Source organism: Argentina silus (assembly GCF_951799395.1).
Source record: "Argentina silus genome assembly, chromosome: 3".
NCBI classification, from domain to species: domain Eukaryota; kingdom Metazoa; phylum Chordata; class Actinopteri; order Argentiniformes; family Argentinidae; genus Argentina; species Argentina silus.
The window spans coordinates 7,177,035-7,193,655 of NC_139657.1; the positions used below are offsets into that span (position 1 = coordinate 7,177,035).

Here is a 16,621-nt window from a genome sequence, read left to right on the forward strand (position 1 = left end):
TTTGACAGGGTTTGTATTTTGTATGACCACCAGTGGGAGGGTCATGTATAACCTATTCATGGCCTGGATTTGATCAAGTTATTTTGGGGTAGGCTTAAATTCTCGTGCTGTTATTCATTTTTAGAGTCAGTACAAACAGCAATGTTTTTCAAGGGTCAACCCTTGAGAAAGTAGAGACTGAGCCAATGATTGTGATGACTTATTTGATATATTGCCTCTCTCAAATAACAACCTCCCACGATCCAGCCCTGCTTGTCCACAGCCTCTCCATTCTGCTAAACTGAACTTTCTCTCATAAATGCATCTCCATCTTGTGTGCAATGAAACACCATGTAAGGTGAACACATTTTGGTGTTTGTGTTACAGTCTACGTCTCACACACATCTCTCCTTGGTAGCTAACCCTAACTCTTAGAAAAAGAATGGCAGGTCTGAGAGCCACCTTGAGGATATTCTTTATGGGGTGTGTTCATATAAAGTAAGAAGGGTGAGTAAGAAGGGAGTCTGGTCTGGCAGTACTCTGTGTGTGTGTGTGTGTGTGTGTGTGTGTGTGTGTGTGTGTGTGTGCGTGTGTGTGTGTGTGTGTGTGTGTCTACTCAACTGAGTGTCTACTCAAGTGTTGTCGTGAACTTTATCCACGCCAAGTCAAGCGTCTCACCGACATATTTCCCTCAACTGTACTGTACATACACTTTACAAGGTTTAATTACCCAATCAAAACTATTACAGTAATCCAGATCATACATTACACACCTTGGCCAGCTTTTGCCTCATTTATTTCTCACCCTCTCAATAATTTGGGATCCGCGGTTACCATGGAAACCCATAAATTACCAAACAGCCCCTGGGCCGAGCCCTTGTGCCTTGAGAAAGACACAGTCTGAGCATGATATCCCAGGCCTAGTCAGTGTGTCTGCTCCAGCAAGCTGATAAAGTGTATCTGTGTAAAAAAAAAAAAACATAAATAAAAATGTCAGGGGAAAATTCTTGGCAAATAGAGAAGGCTGAGGCTATTTGATATGCTGATCAAATAAGGCTCTAAGTGAATTATCTGCTTATGGTTGCTTGCATAAACATTACAGGATTGTGTGTGAGGTGCCACAATGAAAAGCATGCAAACCCTTCTTAGGTCGTACGATTTAGCTGGTTGCTGGTCTGTTGTTTGAGTTTACTGATCGTGGTGACAAATACAAAGCGTGAAGAGCCCATCCAGAGTTTTCTTCTTTTATACTATTGCATGTCTTTAATGTTTCATTTTTTTCAATAGTCATGGTTGTCATAATCATTCAAAAGCCTTATTATATTACAGCAGGCAGGCAAGCAGGCAGACAGAGACACAGCAGGCGGGGCACGTAGGGCATGCAGGGCAGGTAGACTGGGCAGGCGGGTAGTGCGGGCAGGCAGGCTGACAGGCAGGCAGGTGGATAACCGGGTCGAGGTCCTGGAGCATAAAGAGATAATGATCAGACTGAGTACAAAAACACCAGGACTTAAGAATCAGTATGAGACTAAGCAACCGAGAACGAGACTAACTTGGAAAGACAACAATCTGGCCAAGAGTGGATGGGAAGCCGGGGGTTTAAATACAGCGAGGTGAAGAGCAGATGACCAACAGGTGAGCAGAACGAGCAGGTGGAGATGATGAGTGACAGGGAACTGGAGCCTGGCCACGCCCACACACAACACAAACAGACAGACAAAGACAGACAGGAGAGAGGGAGGAACTGGCACAGACTAGGTGGAATTGGAGGGCGTGACACTACATACTATTTAGGCCATACTGTTTAGTAAAAATGTATGCAGTAAGCAACATTTCAACATGTTTAATTCATACATAATGAGAAATCGTCATCTATAACTCAACCATATTGTTAATGGTAATTGGTTCGATTTTGCTACTGTCTCCCTTACCTGCTCCATTGAACTGTGGGACTACAATCAGAATTGACTTCCTGAAAAGTGTGCATTGAAATCATACGACATGGAAAGGAGAATCTAGTGTGATATCCTGGCATTTGAAGTATACTAAATTTTCATAAATTTCGCATACGGAAAACATTCTAATTTTGCGTAATGAAAATGCAGACAAAATAGGTGGTAGTATGAATGTTTAGTCACCTAGAGCTTTTTCTGATCATGTCACATCTCTATATATCGACATCAATAGGCCCTACACATGTGTATTGTCTGTGTTGTCCAGATTGAAGGAGGCCCAGATGGTCCTGCTGAAGAAGGCTCTAGCCCGCAAGGGTAGGGGTGACAAGATGACCACGCTCCTGATGAAGCACATCGAAGCAGAGAGGAAGAAGCTCCACTCAGCCACCTCTTCCTCCTCCGAAATAGAGGACATCCAGACCACGAGTGTCAAGAGCTTCCACACCCAAAAGGGTCAATACACTGTCCACATCAGCGCTCCTGCAGGTGAGAAGGGATGCCCCCAGTCCTCTGATTGGTCATGTACCACTTAGATAAATGTGTGTGTAACAATGTGGCCGTCTTTAACCGCATTTCGTGAAATTCTACATCATTTTTAACAGGCCTTCAGCAACAGTTTGCTCTTTAGGCCTAGAAGATTAATGCATGATTAATGTGTGTTATAAAATGGTTATAACATGTGTATAATGTGGTTGTGAGGGGCAGGTCAAGGCTGCAAATTAGAATGTCTCAAACAGGCCTCGACGTGGAATGCTTTGATCACAATAGACTGAGGATGAAGCTGTGTGTTTTACATTATGTGGGATACTGTAGCAGCAATTTGCCATGGAACATTTCCACTTCAAAAAAACACTCCGGCCCTAGCTTCTCTAATGATGTGGCTCTTGTCCTAGTTGTAAAAGTTAGGATAAGATAAGGTTAGCTGTGCACACGGTAGATGTGGGTTCCAGTCCGATATGGCCCCCGCTTCTCCATTGTGACCAATTCCTGCCATTGTTTGCCTTGGCACGCTGGCATAGGTACATTAAGTGTATCGAGACGATGGATGTTTTGTTTAGCTAATGGGAACCCCTGTGATACTCAACCTATGACCTCATCATGGCATGTTGAAATGGCACACACTGGTGGCAGCCGGGCCCCAATCTTATCTGAGGGGTTCAACTGGCATAGTTGTCACATAAGCAGATGAAATCTCACACACCATCTAGGACAGCAGTGTCTGAGATTTTTTAGTCTTTTAACTTGGATTGTGAAACTGCAACAGTTGTGTATGTTCAACTAGACTGTTTTTTGTTTGCACTGCACCTAGTCCAGTGGGCTATTTCTCTGTTGAGCCCCTACCACAAGCTACAGTATGTCAACTTTACCCCACTGGTTTGTAGGCACAAGGGCAGTGTAATGGTTATCACTGAGGGCTGTTCAAGACATGATCTCATAGCAAAACATCACATTTGTCGCTCCAACCAAACACTAAAGGGAAAAGCACTATATTTCTCTCAGCAACCTGCTTTTCCTTCCCAGAGTTAGGCACAATTCTCATTACAGCACTTACACACACTCACTGAACACTTTATTAGGAACACCTGTATACCTTCTCATGGTGGAGGTGGTGTAATGGTGTGGAGAATGTTTTCTTGGCACACTTTGGGCCCGTTAATACCAATTAATCATCGCTTGAATGCCACAGTATTGTTACTGACCATGTGCATCCCTTCATGGCCACAATTTACCCATCTTCTAAAGTCATCTCAAACTGGTTTCATGAACATGACAATGAGTTCAGTGTTCTTCAGTGGCCTTCCCAGTCACCAGATCTGTATCCAATAGAACACCTTTGGGATGTTGTGTAATGGGAGATTCACAGCTTGATAGTGCACCTGAAAAATCTGCAGGAATTACGCGTCATCATGGACCAGAATCTCAAAGGAATGTTTCCAACATCTTGTGGAATCAATGCCACAAAGAATTGAGGCTGTTTTGAGAGCAAAAGGTGGCCCTACCCAGTATTAGTATAGTGTTCCTAATAAAGTGTTTGGTGAGTGTAAATGTTCCACGATCGTGTCCTACTTTCTTCTTCTACCCAGTGGGTCAAATAGAAAGTCACTAGAGCAGAGCATGTTGTCTCACATAAAAAGTAACAGTATTACTTTATAATGCTCGATTTTCCCCTCAAACCCAAGACTTTATGTCTAATTCTATAAAGCCTTAATCCATCTCAGAATCACACATACAAAAATATCTGGAAGCATTTTCCTGACTACCATCCCTTTTTTTGATTGCCAAAATCTCCAAGTCGTGTCCTGAGGCACGATTAACACCTGCTCCCAAAAGCACAAATGTTCCATTACCATAGCTAGCCTTACCATAGCTTTACCCTCATCATGGTGATTCAAAACTCAATCTGGGTACTTTGGTTGGTAATGACAGCCGGGGCTTTTAGCATTAAGAATCATTAAAATACCACATTTTATATTTTGAAGAACTTACATATTGAATATAACTTGTTCATGGATATAATTGATTTTACTGTACATACTGTAAATAAACACACCACAATTTAATCAATTTGATTTGTAGATTGAATAAGGTACTGAGAGCATGAAAGCATATGATATGTGTTATAAATATACACTAAAAAAACTGCATGACACAGGATGAAAATGTGATGAATGAAAATGTGCCTTTGCATGATGAATATGTCTTTGCAGCAGGGCTGGGCTGAGACGTGGCTGGGGGAGCAGTTGCTCACAAGTTCACACACTCTTTTCACAAATTCGATTATAATGACACAATTGTTCTCAATTCAATCATATGTCCTGATGTTGATAATAAAAGTGCTGTTTTAGTTTTGATACAGCTTCGATTGGATCAAAACTAAATCTTACTGGCTGAGCACAATGAAGTTGCAAATTAACTCTGTCTGTATACGGCTAAACCTTGTATTGGAATAGAATTGTAAATACAGTATATATACTCAAGTCTATACACAACAAGTAATTTGTTGATTTTATTGCGCACAATATTGTGCCCTCCTTTCAAATGGCTATGTCCCTTTACACACACACACACACGGGAGCAGACAGGCCACATCACACGTTTTGGCGGTGGCAATGGTAATATAAAATCCTAACATGTAGAAAACAACCATGGAGGAAAAATCAGGGAAGAAGCGAGATCTGGCTTTCACAGTGGTAAAGTTATTTCAATTACAAAAGTTACATGCTCTTAGTGTTTAAAGCAGGCATGAGAAAGCAGTGCATACCCATAGGTTCTCCAGGGACATCACCATCAGCCACCACAGCACTCTTAGACACACACACACACACACACACACACACACACACACACACACACACACAGAGCACATAATGCCTGCCACAGTTCCATTCCTGGTCTCTGAGACAGCCACAGACTGATTTATAGTGTTTGGGTAGCTGTTGTTGTCATGGGTGGAGGGGCAATCTGGGGTACATGGAGCAGACCTTCCTATTTGTAATTGAAATAATAATCCTATCTGGGGACCGTGTGTGTGTGTGTGTGTGTGTGTGTGTGTGTGTGTGTGTGTGTGTGTGTGTGTGTGTGTGTGCGTGCGTGCCACTGCTTACTAGCTAATAAGCCAACACTGTTACACAAGCAGTACTGCACATTGATGTACTGTACATAGCACCAAAAGGGCTTCTTCTGCTTGACCCTTTCCACAGAGAGGGTTCTACATAGAACCAATAACGATTGTTAGTGCCACCAAAACTGTATATCTTGTAAAAGAGGTCCTCAGACCTCAATAGGACTTCCTGTTCAAAACAGTGTAAGCCGAAGAACCCTTTTTTTATTTTTTTCAAAGTGTGAATTTAAAGGATTTGACAGAGAGGGCTAACTGAACAAGAGCCATAGTCTGGTTTACCCATGAAAACCAAAGAGCCAAACAGAGAAGCAAAAGAAACAATGACCTCAGTGACCCAGTAAAAGACAGACACAGACGGCGGCGTCCTCCCAACGGTAGCATGGTAATTTACTGTGTGTCCCAGCCTATGCCAAGCCTCCCCCCCCTCCCCACACCTCTGCTCCCCCCTTCTTTGGCTGTGTATCCCGCCTTCCTCCCAGAACTGGCTGAGAATCATTCACAGCTATGGGTTCGGCCTGGTCAATGGAACAGCTAGTGCCAAAGGGCTGCCGTGGAGACTGCATCAGGAGGCGTGCCCGTGTTTCAGACACCCCATTGGTTGTCATCAATAAGCAGCACTGCCAACGTTCGATTCCCAGCAGGAGGGCAAGAATGCTAGTTACACTTCCTGAGAAACTTAAGTGTTCATTATAAACACCTTATTCCTAGCTGGTTTACACAGCTAGCCAGCTAGTGGTTGACTAGTACAATAGCCTTGTACCAAGTACATGGTAACACTCATCCTGATCAGTGGTGGTTGACCAGGTTTGATAGAAAGATGTTTGATTGAGCAGGGTTTTTTATTAAGTGGCCAAGAACCATAGACATACATATACCCTAGATGGCTGACAGGGGGGCGCTTTTCGGAAGCCACCGTCCACCATATTGGGACACCTCAGAAGGAACAATTCTCTGTAATAAATACATGGGAATACAGTATTTCAATTGAAATATGGAAGATCCTTACAAAAAACTATTCACCTGTTCACTCCCATTACTCAATACCCTGACAGAAGGTGCACCAAGATGGCGGCATGGTGGCTCCACAGCCTCTCAATCAAACATTATAGAACCCAGCCAGGAAATCCATAGTAGCTGTAGACTCAGTCAACGGACGTGTCTCAATAGTTTTAAGGCGCTTTCTTTCCTTGTCTCCTTTTACTTTCTTTGCACTGACTGGCTAAAGCAAAGACCTGGTGGTCATGTCCTTTGTGGAAGCCACTGTAGACAATTGAATGCAGGCCATATCTTCAAAAGCCAGTGTTCCCTAGGATCCATGCTTGATTCCCATGACCTATATGAGGTCAATGTGTCTTGTAAGCTCTGAAGTAAAACACCATTTTGTCGACGCTAAACCCTCAAGCTGGTTGTCTGGCTGCCTGGCACATACCTTAATACCCCACCCTCCCCTCCAGTTCTCCAGTTTGTTGGGGAATGGTGAGTAATATGGTCGAACTGGAGATGGTGTTGTAACGTTGCACCTGTGTTTCAGCCCCAGTCACATCTGTTCATGTTCCAAAATCGAGGCACACAGCAGGGATTTATTTTCTACTAAGCTTTGTTTCATGGTTAATTACTTGTGAAAACAGAGAACAAATCAGAGGGTAATCCATGTTTAATGGTGTCCCTTATTTGCAAATGGAAACTCAGTCCTCATGTTGTAATGTTCTCGTAGTGTTTCACTCTATAACTTTCACTTTATCAGTTTGTTTCAACTCTTTCCATTCTTTATCCTCGATATTATTCATACAGCAGAATAATGAGGTGTTTCCATCGACCTCAGGTTTCAAGTTGGCTAGGAATTCTTCAGGGGTTTATTGTCGCAAGTAACCATAAAAGGATTATTTGGGATAGCTTCTGTGCTCTATTTTTATGTCTCAGCTAATGTTTTAACACACTGATTTGATTTCACTACAAGTTGGCTCTCTCCAACTGTACTTATCCAATGTGGTAAAGCACCATGAGTGACACGAGGCATACACAGATGGACGTGACAGAACTGGGCATAAGTATTGGAAATGGTTTCAAATATTTCAAAACCTTCGAGGTGTGCTTAATTCAGCTTGCCTTGGCCTGTTAAATCAAGCACACCTAAGTTTTTTCAGATATTTTAAACCATTTAAAATATGTATTTGGAGCAGGTCTGGCACGTGGATGTGTGTTTTGGTCCCCCTGTTGTGCAGGAATTGGCTGACTCAACCGGGCAACAGGTTTAATGCAAGTTGTGTATGTCACAGGGGAACCTATGGGGCTTGTGGAATGACAGTTGAGAAAATGCGTAGTGAAAGGAAAATAACTCCCCTCCTTCCTCTCCTTCAAGTAGTAAGAGAGAGAGAGAGAGAGAGAGAGAGAGCTGACTTCACCACCGTTTACAACGCCAGCGAGGACCTGAAACTCAAACCACCCTTGCCTCATCACTAACCCCCCCTTCCACCTTCCTCGCGGGCTCTTCCTCAGATGACAGAATGGTTCATGTTATGAAACTTTGGGGGTGTGTGGGGAGGAGTGCAGGCAGGGAAAGGAGAGGAAACAAAAACAGATTACAGTTACAGCGTTGAGGCAGGAGGACACAGGCACACACCGGGGCAGGCACACAGTGAGCGAGCAGGGGCCGCAGTGAAGAGTTAACAATGCTGGGTGATGGATGGGATCCCTTATAAACATTGTGTTTGGAGGCTCGCCCAGAGCATGCTCGCTATACTGCTTCCAATTAAGTGGACAGGCACTCTCTCCTAAAGAACGCTTTTTGAAGCCTGTTTTGAACTTTTGCACACACTTACAAACACACACACTCCTTTCACTACATACACTCACATACAGTACACACGTGTGCGGATGCTTCTCTCTCCTCAACGTCCTTTCTTAGTGTGTTTAGGAAAAAAGGGGGGAAGGGAGGGAAGTTTTCTTTTTTTTTTTTTTTTTTTCTTTCCCTCCTCTCCTGTGCCAGTTGCTTTTCCTCGGATACAGGAGAAGACTTTTCCTCAGATACAGGAGAGACAGAGAGAGAGTGAGTGAAAGAGAGTAGAGAGTGTGTTTCGGAGGTTCCCCCCCTACTCTCTCTCTCTGAGGTCTCTCCCTCTCGTGGTACAGCAGCAGCTAACAGTGCTCGCGTGGATCTCAGTGGTGTCTGCCTCTCCTCACCCTCCACGGGATGCGTCTGTAACGGGACACACACCACCATCATCTTCATACTCATCATCATCATCATGCTCCAGCTCAGGCACCTACTTCTGTTCTACCTCTGCTCCATCTTCTTCCCCCTTCCAGCCAGCAACCAGACCACCGGCCACCGAGGAGCAGTAGGAAGAAGAGTGGAGCGAATCAAGGTGCTCTTCACCCCGACCATCTGCAAGGTGCGCTGCACCCAGGGCCACTGCGTCAACTTCTGCGAGCGGGGCAACATCACAACCCTCTACAACAGCGAGCAAGGTGGTCGAGCTTCCCCGGGACCCGGCTTCAGAGTCTGTAAGTCATCTAGTTTTTCTTTTGTTTGTTTACTTTTTGTGTTTACTTTCTCTCTTGATGTTACTGACTCTGTAAACATGTAGTGCATGCAGTGTACTTTCGTCACCCTGTTGACCAAAAGCAGTCAAGAGGGCTTGATCCCCGGTTCACATCCCCAATGGAGAGGCCCCTTTCTGGGTCAGGATATTAAGGCGAGTCCACTGAGTTGGAGGTGTGGTTGTAGCGTCAATGTGATTTTAGGCCAGCATTTCAGGAATGGTACGGGCTGGGGTTGAAAAGGTGGACAGGTTGGGGGATGAGAGTAGAGGGTAGTAGCTGGCCTAGTTTACAGGTTTTCACATCTTCTCGAAAGGCAGCCGCCCAGGCCTTAGCACATATTGACTCAGGTAAATTGTTCAAACCCATCGTGTTTTGTATATGGGGGGGATTGTGTGTGTGTGTGTGTGTGTTTGAAAGAGAAAGAGAGAGAGGGAGAGAGAGAAATGAGGAATGGATAAAAACAGACAGATTGTCTCCTTTCCAGCACCTTGAAGAATGTATGACCAAACAGCAAGGTGTTCTTTGATGGGTACAGATTCTACATGCCAAGGAATCTCTCAGTTTGCTTGTGTGTGTGTGTGTGTGTGTGTGTGTGTGTGTGCGTGTGTGTGTGTGTGTGTGTGTGTGTGTGTGTGTGTGTGTGTGCGTGCGTGTGTGTGTGTGTGTGTGTGTGTGAATATCTCATATATGCTCAATGTATTCTGTTAGTTGCCATGTTGATTGTGTTTTGCCATTTGTCCATGTGAGACTCAGACTCACAGACAATCCTTGAAACCTTACGAGCCGTTTGTGCAAAAGTCTAATGGTCCATATTTCCATAGAAACTACATTCCTTTAATGTGTCTTACTTTCCCTCCAGACATTTAGACGGAAGTTATTTAACTATGGCTTTCCTGACCCACATTTCTACTCTGGGCATGCTAGACAGGATCAAGAAACGTCGACCAGCTGGATTCAGCAAAAAACTCCCTTCTGTTTATTATTCCTCAGCGTCAAGGAGATGCAAACCCAATCTCCTATATCATGGCTCTCAACATGCAGGTGCACAGAGGAGATATTTCATGAGCTCTTACTGTAAAACGGGGTTATATTATTCAGACGCATGGATAGTGTCTTGTTTTTACTTGCTCCCTCCCTCCCTCTCTCTCTCTCTGTCTCTCTCTATCTGTGTATCTATCCTCCCCCCCCTGCTTACTTTCTCACTCTCTTTTACCTTCTCTGGTTACCCTCACCCCTGCTCTTGATCAGATTGCCCACCAGTTTGTTGTAATCTGGCAGAGGCAATGTGGCAGAGAGACCCCCACCCCCACCCCCCTTCGCCTCCCAGATCCCAAGAGTTTGAGACACCCAATGGCCCCAAATCCTTTTTTCTTTTTTTTAAACCTAGATTGTCTAGAACTGTCTTTGTTCAGTAATAAAACTCAACCTCCATGACCAAGGACAGGAACCGCCTTGTGTCTGCTAATTAGAGAGATTGTGTGTTTCTCTTTTGTTTGTTTGTTTGTTTGTTTGTTTGTTTTTAGTTACATTCCCTTCAATGATTTGGATATGGAAAGGCTTTGGCTTCTAAGATCCATTCCAAGTGCCTTGACCCCACATGTGGGCCTTGAGCTGTGGAACTGAGACTAGCTGTATAATAATGGATAGACATTATGGATGGACACGACTCGTATGCGCCGTGCATTTGAACCTAATCAGGGCCACGTGTTTCCCTTCCTCCCATTATGCCTGGTGGTTCCCACTATAACACCATCTGCCTCTGGTGGGAGGTGCACCAGGGTATGGGAATACACACAAGGAGATGAATAATTGTCTCAAAGCCGGCTCTGGAAATGCCAACACGACCTTCAAACACTGTAAGATAGAAGTCATGTCCTTCTTTATAGTGAGAATAATCTGTTAAAGCAGCTATCAGTGATTTTTGAAGTAAATTAAAAAATATATATAATATACTCCTTGATTAAGTAAATATTACTTCTAAATACCTTTATGAGAGTATAACAAGTGTACCCCATTATATCCAAAGTAATAAGGACTCATTACTGTATTTCTTATGTTATATGTAGGAGATTTTGTAAACTAATGATCATATTTTGAGAAAGTAATGCTGCTCTTATGGAATATAATTCCTTAAGCAGACATGTTAAAATGCATTTTCCCCAGTGTTCACATTTTGTTGATGACCCGGCATGCAGAAATCACCGAAATGTGTCGACAGTAACTACAGTGTGTACCTGTGGTGATACAGCGTAGACCCCCAGGCATGCAATGGATTTTCCTTCCCCTTCGTTCCCACCCATGTCTCCTACCTCAACCACCCCAGAGAGCTCTAAACAGGGTTTATGCGGTGCAACAGCCAAACCAAGCCTTTCATTAATACTGCAGACTTGGTAAGCTTTAAGACCCTTTTGTTTGTTTTGATTTAACCTGAAAAATAACCATACCTTCTTTAAACTGGCTCAGGGCTAGTCCTTTGGGATTAGCAGATGTCTGGTTTTAGGGGGGGTTGTTCTTAGAGTAAAATTATGTTAGGTTCAGAGTCAGACTATTATGTACAAACACCCACTCACTTTGACATCTATGAGTCACACAAAAGACCATGCGTGTGCGTGTGCGTGCACGCGCGCGCACACACACACACACACACACACACACACACACACACACACACACACACACACAGACAAGCATACACACACACACACACACACACTACTTACAAGTCACATGCCATGTGGGGATAGCATGAACAATCGGTGCATTGTCTCCTGCATGTTACGTTGAATAGCACTCAATCGTTCAGTGAGTGTAAGATACACTATGGTTTTGTGTTGCCGTGAAGTTTGTGTTTGCTTCATTCAGACTGTGAACCAGTGTATGCCCTTGATCGCTGACTTGTGAAAAATGTCTGTCAGACAGATGTGGACAACAGGGCCCAAAATATCTCTGGTGCATATTTCACCCTTCAAAGAGACCGAATTGTCCAATGATTCAAAAATGAATTGCTATGGCAAAAATGTATCAAGGATTAAGAATTTGCAAAACAAAAGCTGACTTCATGCTTTCATACTGATTGCTCGCTGCACCGAAGCAAACTAGATAAGACACTACAGCCTGAACCAGCTGCTTGTGATACAATTCCTCATTGTTTGATACCATTCCTGATTCCATTACATGCATTACAATGAGCCTGTGATGCGTTTCTGGTATTAGATCAGCATTAGTCTCACTAGTCTCATAAATGGAAAGTAACCCATGGTAACCTCACTTATATTGAGGAGAATTGAGTAATATCATAGGCTACAGCTCGCTTGTTCTTGAGGATACCAGCAAGCTGTGGAAACTGTGGCCAGCTGAACCTTTTCTGCATACGTAAAGAGAGGCCAAACAGCATGTGTCTTTGATTTACCACAAAACATCCCCTGTACACACATACATACACACACACACACACACACACACACACACACACACACACACTTTTTATTCTTTCCAGGGAGGACCAAAGCTGTCAGCCTTGAAGTACACACACTTACACACGTGCCCAGGATTTTTGAGTGGTAACACACTCATTTTTAAACCACCCTTTGGAGTGCAATCCTAAGCGGACAGGGCCATCAGTAAAATTATTTAGAATAACAAGCATTGCCTCTGCACAGGAAGCTTTGGGAGACATAAAGTGATGTCATTGAGTTCCACTGGTGTCCCTCCATCACTTAGGATGGTAGTGTGTCTGGAGACAGACATAAGTCTGCAATTAAAACATCCGGTAACACTTTCTATCAGGGAAAAAACAAATATTGCATTATAACTCATGTATGATGTCTTTATAATATGTTATAATATAATATGTCTACCTATAAGACATGTTTGGTGCCTTCTATTTGAAGAGATGGTATACATGGAAGGCCTGAGGACCGGGCAGCTGTTCACTACCTCTCAACAGCTCAGCTAACATCACTGTTTTTCACGGGAGGCACCTGTACCCTCCTCCCTCCCTCCAGTCTCTCTCTCTCTCTCTCTCTCTCTCTCTCTCTCTCTCTCCTCCCCCCTCTCTTTCTCACTCCCCCCCCCCCCTTTGACTCCCTCTCTCTCTCACTCTGTCTCTATCTCTGTCTCTATCTCTATCTCTCTCTTGACTTACTTCTCTAACAACTCCCATTGTCAACTCTGGTGAATTGATCCATCGCATCTGGAGGGACATGTCCAAGCAAACAATTAGGTCACCTTGTTTGTATATACTGCACATTACCTCATCCCACTGGTTACAACACTGCAGGAAATACGCATTCTGATACACTGCATATGTTCCACACATTTCTCAACCTGAAAACCCATTCTGTAGCATTTTGCTTAGAGCGTACAGTTATAATGTGTTCATAGTTATGTAGTAATCTGTTACTGCATTATAATGCATTATATCATATCATAATAACATACAGTAAAGACATTATGAGGCTTCATAAATGCCTATAATGAGTTATGCATTACATGTGCCTCATAGAATGTGTTCCCACCTACTCACACCGATCGCCGCTGTTACTCCAGAGGCCGTGCACTGTACAGGCTCGCTACTACAGGCACCTAAAGAGATCACCTAAGTACAGGCTCGCTACTACAGGAACCTAAAGAGATCCCCTAAGTACAGGCTCACTACTACAGGCACCTAAAGAGATCCCCTAAGTACAGGCTCGCTACTACAGGCACCTAAAGAGATCCCCTAAGTACAGGCTCGCTACTACAGGAACCTCAAGAGATCACCTAAGTACAGGCTCACTACTACAGGAACCTAAAGAGATCACCTAAGTACAGGCTCACTACTACAGGAACCTAAAGAGATCACCTAAGTACAGGCTCGCTACTACAGGAACCTAAAGAGATCACCTAAGTACAGGCTCACTACTACAGGAACCTAAAGAGATCACCTAAGTACAGGCTCACTACTACAGGAACCTAAAGAGATCACCTAAGTACAGGCTCACTACTACAGGAACCTAAAGAGATCACCTAAGTACAGGCTCACTACTACAGGAACCTAAAGAGATCACCTAAGTACAGGCTCGCTACTACAGGAACCTGAAGAGATCACCTAAGTACAGGCTCGCTACTACAGGAACCTGAAGAGATCACCTAAGTACAGGCTCGCTACTACAGGCACCTAAAGAGATCCCCTAAGTACAGGCTTGCTACTACAGGAACCTAAAGAGATCACCTAAGTACAGGCTCACTACTACAGGAACCTAAAGAGATCACCTAAGTACAGGCTTGCTACTACAGGAACCTCAAGAGATCACCTAAGTACAGGTTTGCTACTACAGGAACCTAAAGAGATCACCTAAGTACAGGCTCACTACTACAGGAACCTAAAGAGATCACCTAAGTACAGGCTTGCTACTACAGGAACCTCAAGAGATCACCTAAGTACAGGTTTGCTACTACAGGAACCTAAAGAGATCACCTAAGTACAGGCTCGCTACTACAGGAACCTAAAGAGATCACCTAAGTACAGGCTCGCTACTACAGGCACCTAAAGAGATCACCTAAGTAAGCCCTAAGTGCAGTAAGTTCCTCTTGTAAAAAAAAAAAAAAAAAAAGGTCTAATTTCTGGAACGCTCTGACAAATGTGTTCCTTCCCGACAAAAACAACAAGCTGCCCCTGCCTTGGCCTCTGCCTCTCAAAACAATGGGCCAAGAGCCTGTACAGTATGATAAGCTATGGTTAACGGACCTGTCTTATACTATGGTAACCCACAACGCTGACTGACACGCTCACTGGAGCAGACTCTGCTTTCAGACGGAAAATCAATTCTCTGCACCCCTAGAGAAGGGCCAAACACTAAACATGATGGATCTATGTGTACTTTGTACAGCCTTCAGGTCCCGTCCCCTCGTCTTCCCAGGTTTCCGGAAGGCTCGGGAGAGAAGGTGAAGGCCCGTCATTTGTGTGACGAGAGAGTCCAATAGTCGTCTGTTGGGCTCTAACATGTGTTTTTGAAGTCCAAATGTGGTGTTTTTTCCTTTCCATCACATTCTGATGGGGCTACCTCATCACATCATACAGGATACATGTTATCAGTTTGGATACCCAGTCACAGTGGCAGTACCATTATGTGTTCAATTACACTACACTGCAGGGTGTAAACAAGAAGAGAGAGTTAGAGAGAGGGGTCTCCCCGCTGACATCATCCTTGCAGCATCATATCTGATACTGTAGACAGACACTTGGCCAGATATGGATGCATACTTGAGTGGTTATAGACATTGAAAAGATAATTCTGTTCAGCTGAACGTTGTGGATATCTCTGCCTTGCTGGATTGCATGGTACATTAACTTCCATTGACTTGGGAATGGGCCAGGCCCCAAGCTCTCTAAAGTTATTCATACAAAACAGTTGTGATATGGAAAGCATGCGCTGAACTCGATGAGATAAGAATAAACAGATAAAGAAGCTTCTTTTTTTCCCCTTTTCCTTTCTTTTACTGTTGCTTGTTTTTTTAGATTGTTTTCTAGGAATGGGGTAGTCTGTGACTGGCTTGTTTGATGACAAGGATAGAGCTGAAGTTAAAGCTGCTTGTGTTTTTAAGTAAAAAGGACAAAACTTTTCACAACTTTTACAACTTTTTTGCAGATAAAGTTAAAGATGGTTTGGTTGGTTAGATGGATAGATGAATGGTTGGTTGGTTTGTTGGTTGGTCGGTTGGATGGATGAATTGATAGATGATAGATAGTTCAATAGATCTATAGATAGATTAGAGAAGGTTGAATAGACGAGAAAGGTTAGATAAATAGATGGATGAATAGATAGAATGAGCCTTATCTTCTCAATTAACACAGGTTCTGTTTATCTGTCCCCCTCCCTTGTTTCTCGCCCAGTCCTGTGCCCCATGTTGTGTCAGAATGGAGGGGTCTGCATCCAAAAGGACCGCTGTCTCTGCTCGCCCACCTTTACCGGAAAGTTCTGTCACATCCCTGTCGCCACCGCAGCCTCCTCCACCAATGATATTGAGAAGCCACCACCCAGCTCCTCCGTGGTGGCCAATCATCAACTGCTGACCCAGTCAGAGTATATCCTCCCCCTGCAGAGCCAGCAGCAGGGGCAGAACCAGAACCAGCCTGGAGGTAAGACAGGGGACAGGGATTGGGAGGGAACTAGTGAGGTTCACTCTCTAAACAAAGTATACAGCTTTGTCCCTTTGAAGTACCCTTTGAGGTTCTACAGTATGTATGACTCTTTTTGGTACACTGTAGAAACCTTTGGGTGCCATATATACTGAAGAACCCTCTCTGTGGAAAGCCCCAAACCCCTTGAAAGTGAGTGTTATCTTTGCAAATTATACAGTTACTTCTCGCCTATTGAAATATGTATACAAATATGTATAATATCTACAACAGTTACAAACATCGTAGTTACGGACGACTCTCGTCAAAGGAGACACTGCAATCTTGATGTGCAAGCTTTGAAGATTTGGTCGTAAAAAATGTGACCTCAAGCGTGTGTGTATTTATCTATGGTCTATAAAG

General features: G+C 43.8%; 1 protein-coding gene across 1 annotated transcript in view; it reads left to right on the forward strand.

Moving 5' to 3' along the window:
• ltbp4 (latent transforming growth factor beta binding protein 4) overlaps positions 1 to 16,621 on the forward strand; it is a gene marked incomplete at its 5' end in the record, with an annotated part of 60,492 nt that overhangs the window by 13,740 nt on the left and 30,131 nt on the right. Inside the window, 3 exons of the mRNA XM_083665702.1 lie at positions 2,200 to 2,420; positions 8,863 to 9,060; positions 15,974 to 16,219. Coding sequence (XP_083521828.1) covers positions 2,200 to 2,420; positions 8,863 to 9,060; positions 15,974 to 16,219 — 665 coding nt within the window. The remainder of the gene's footprint in view (positions 1 to 2,199; positions 2,421 to 8,862; positions 9,061 to 15,973; positions 16,220 to 16,621) is intronic.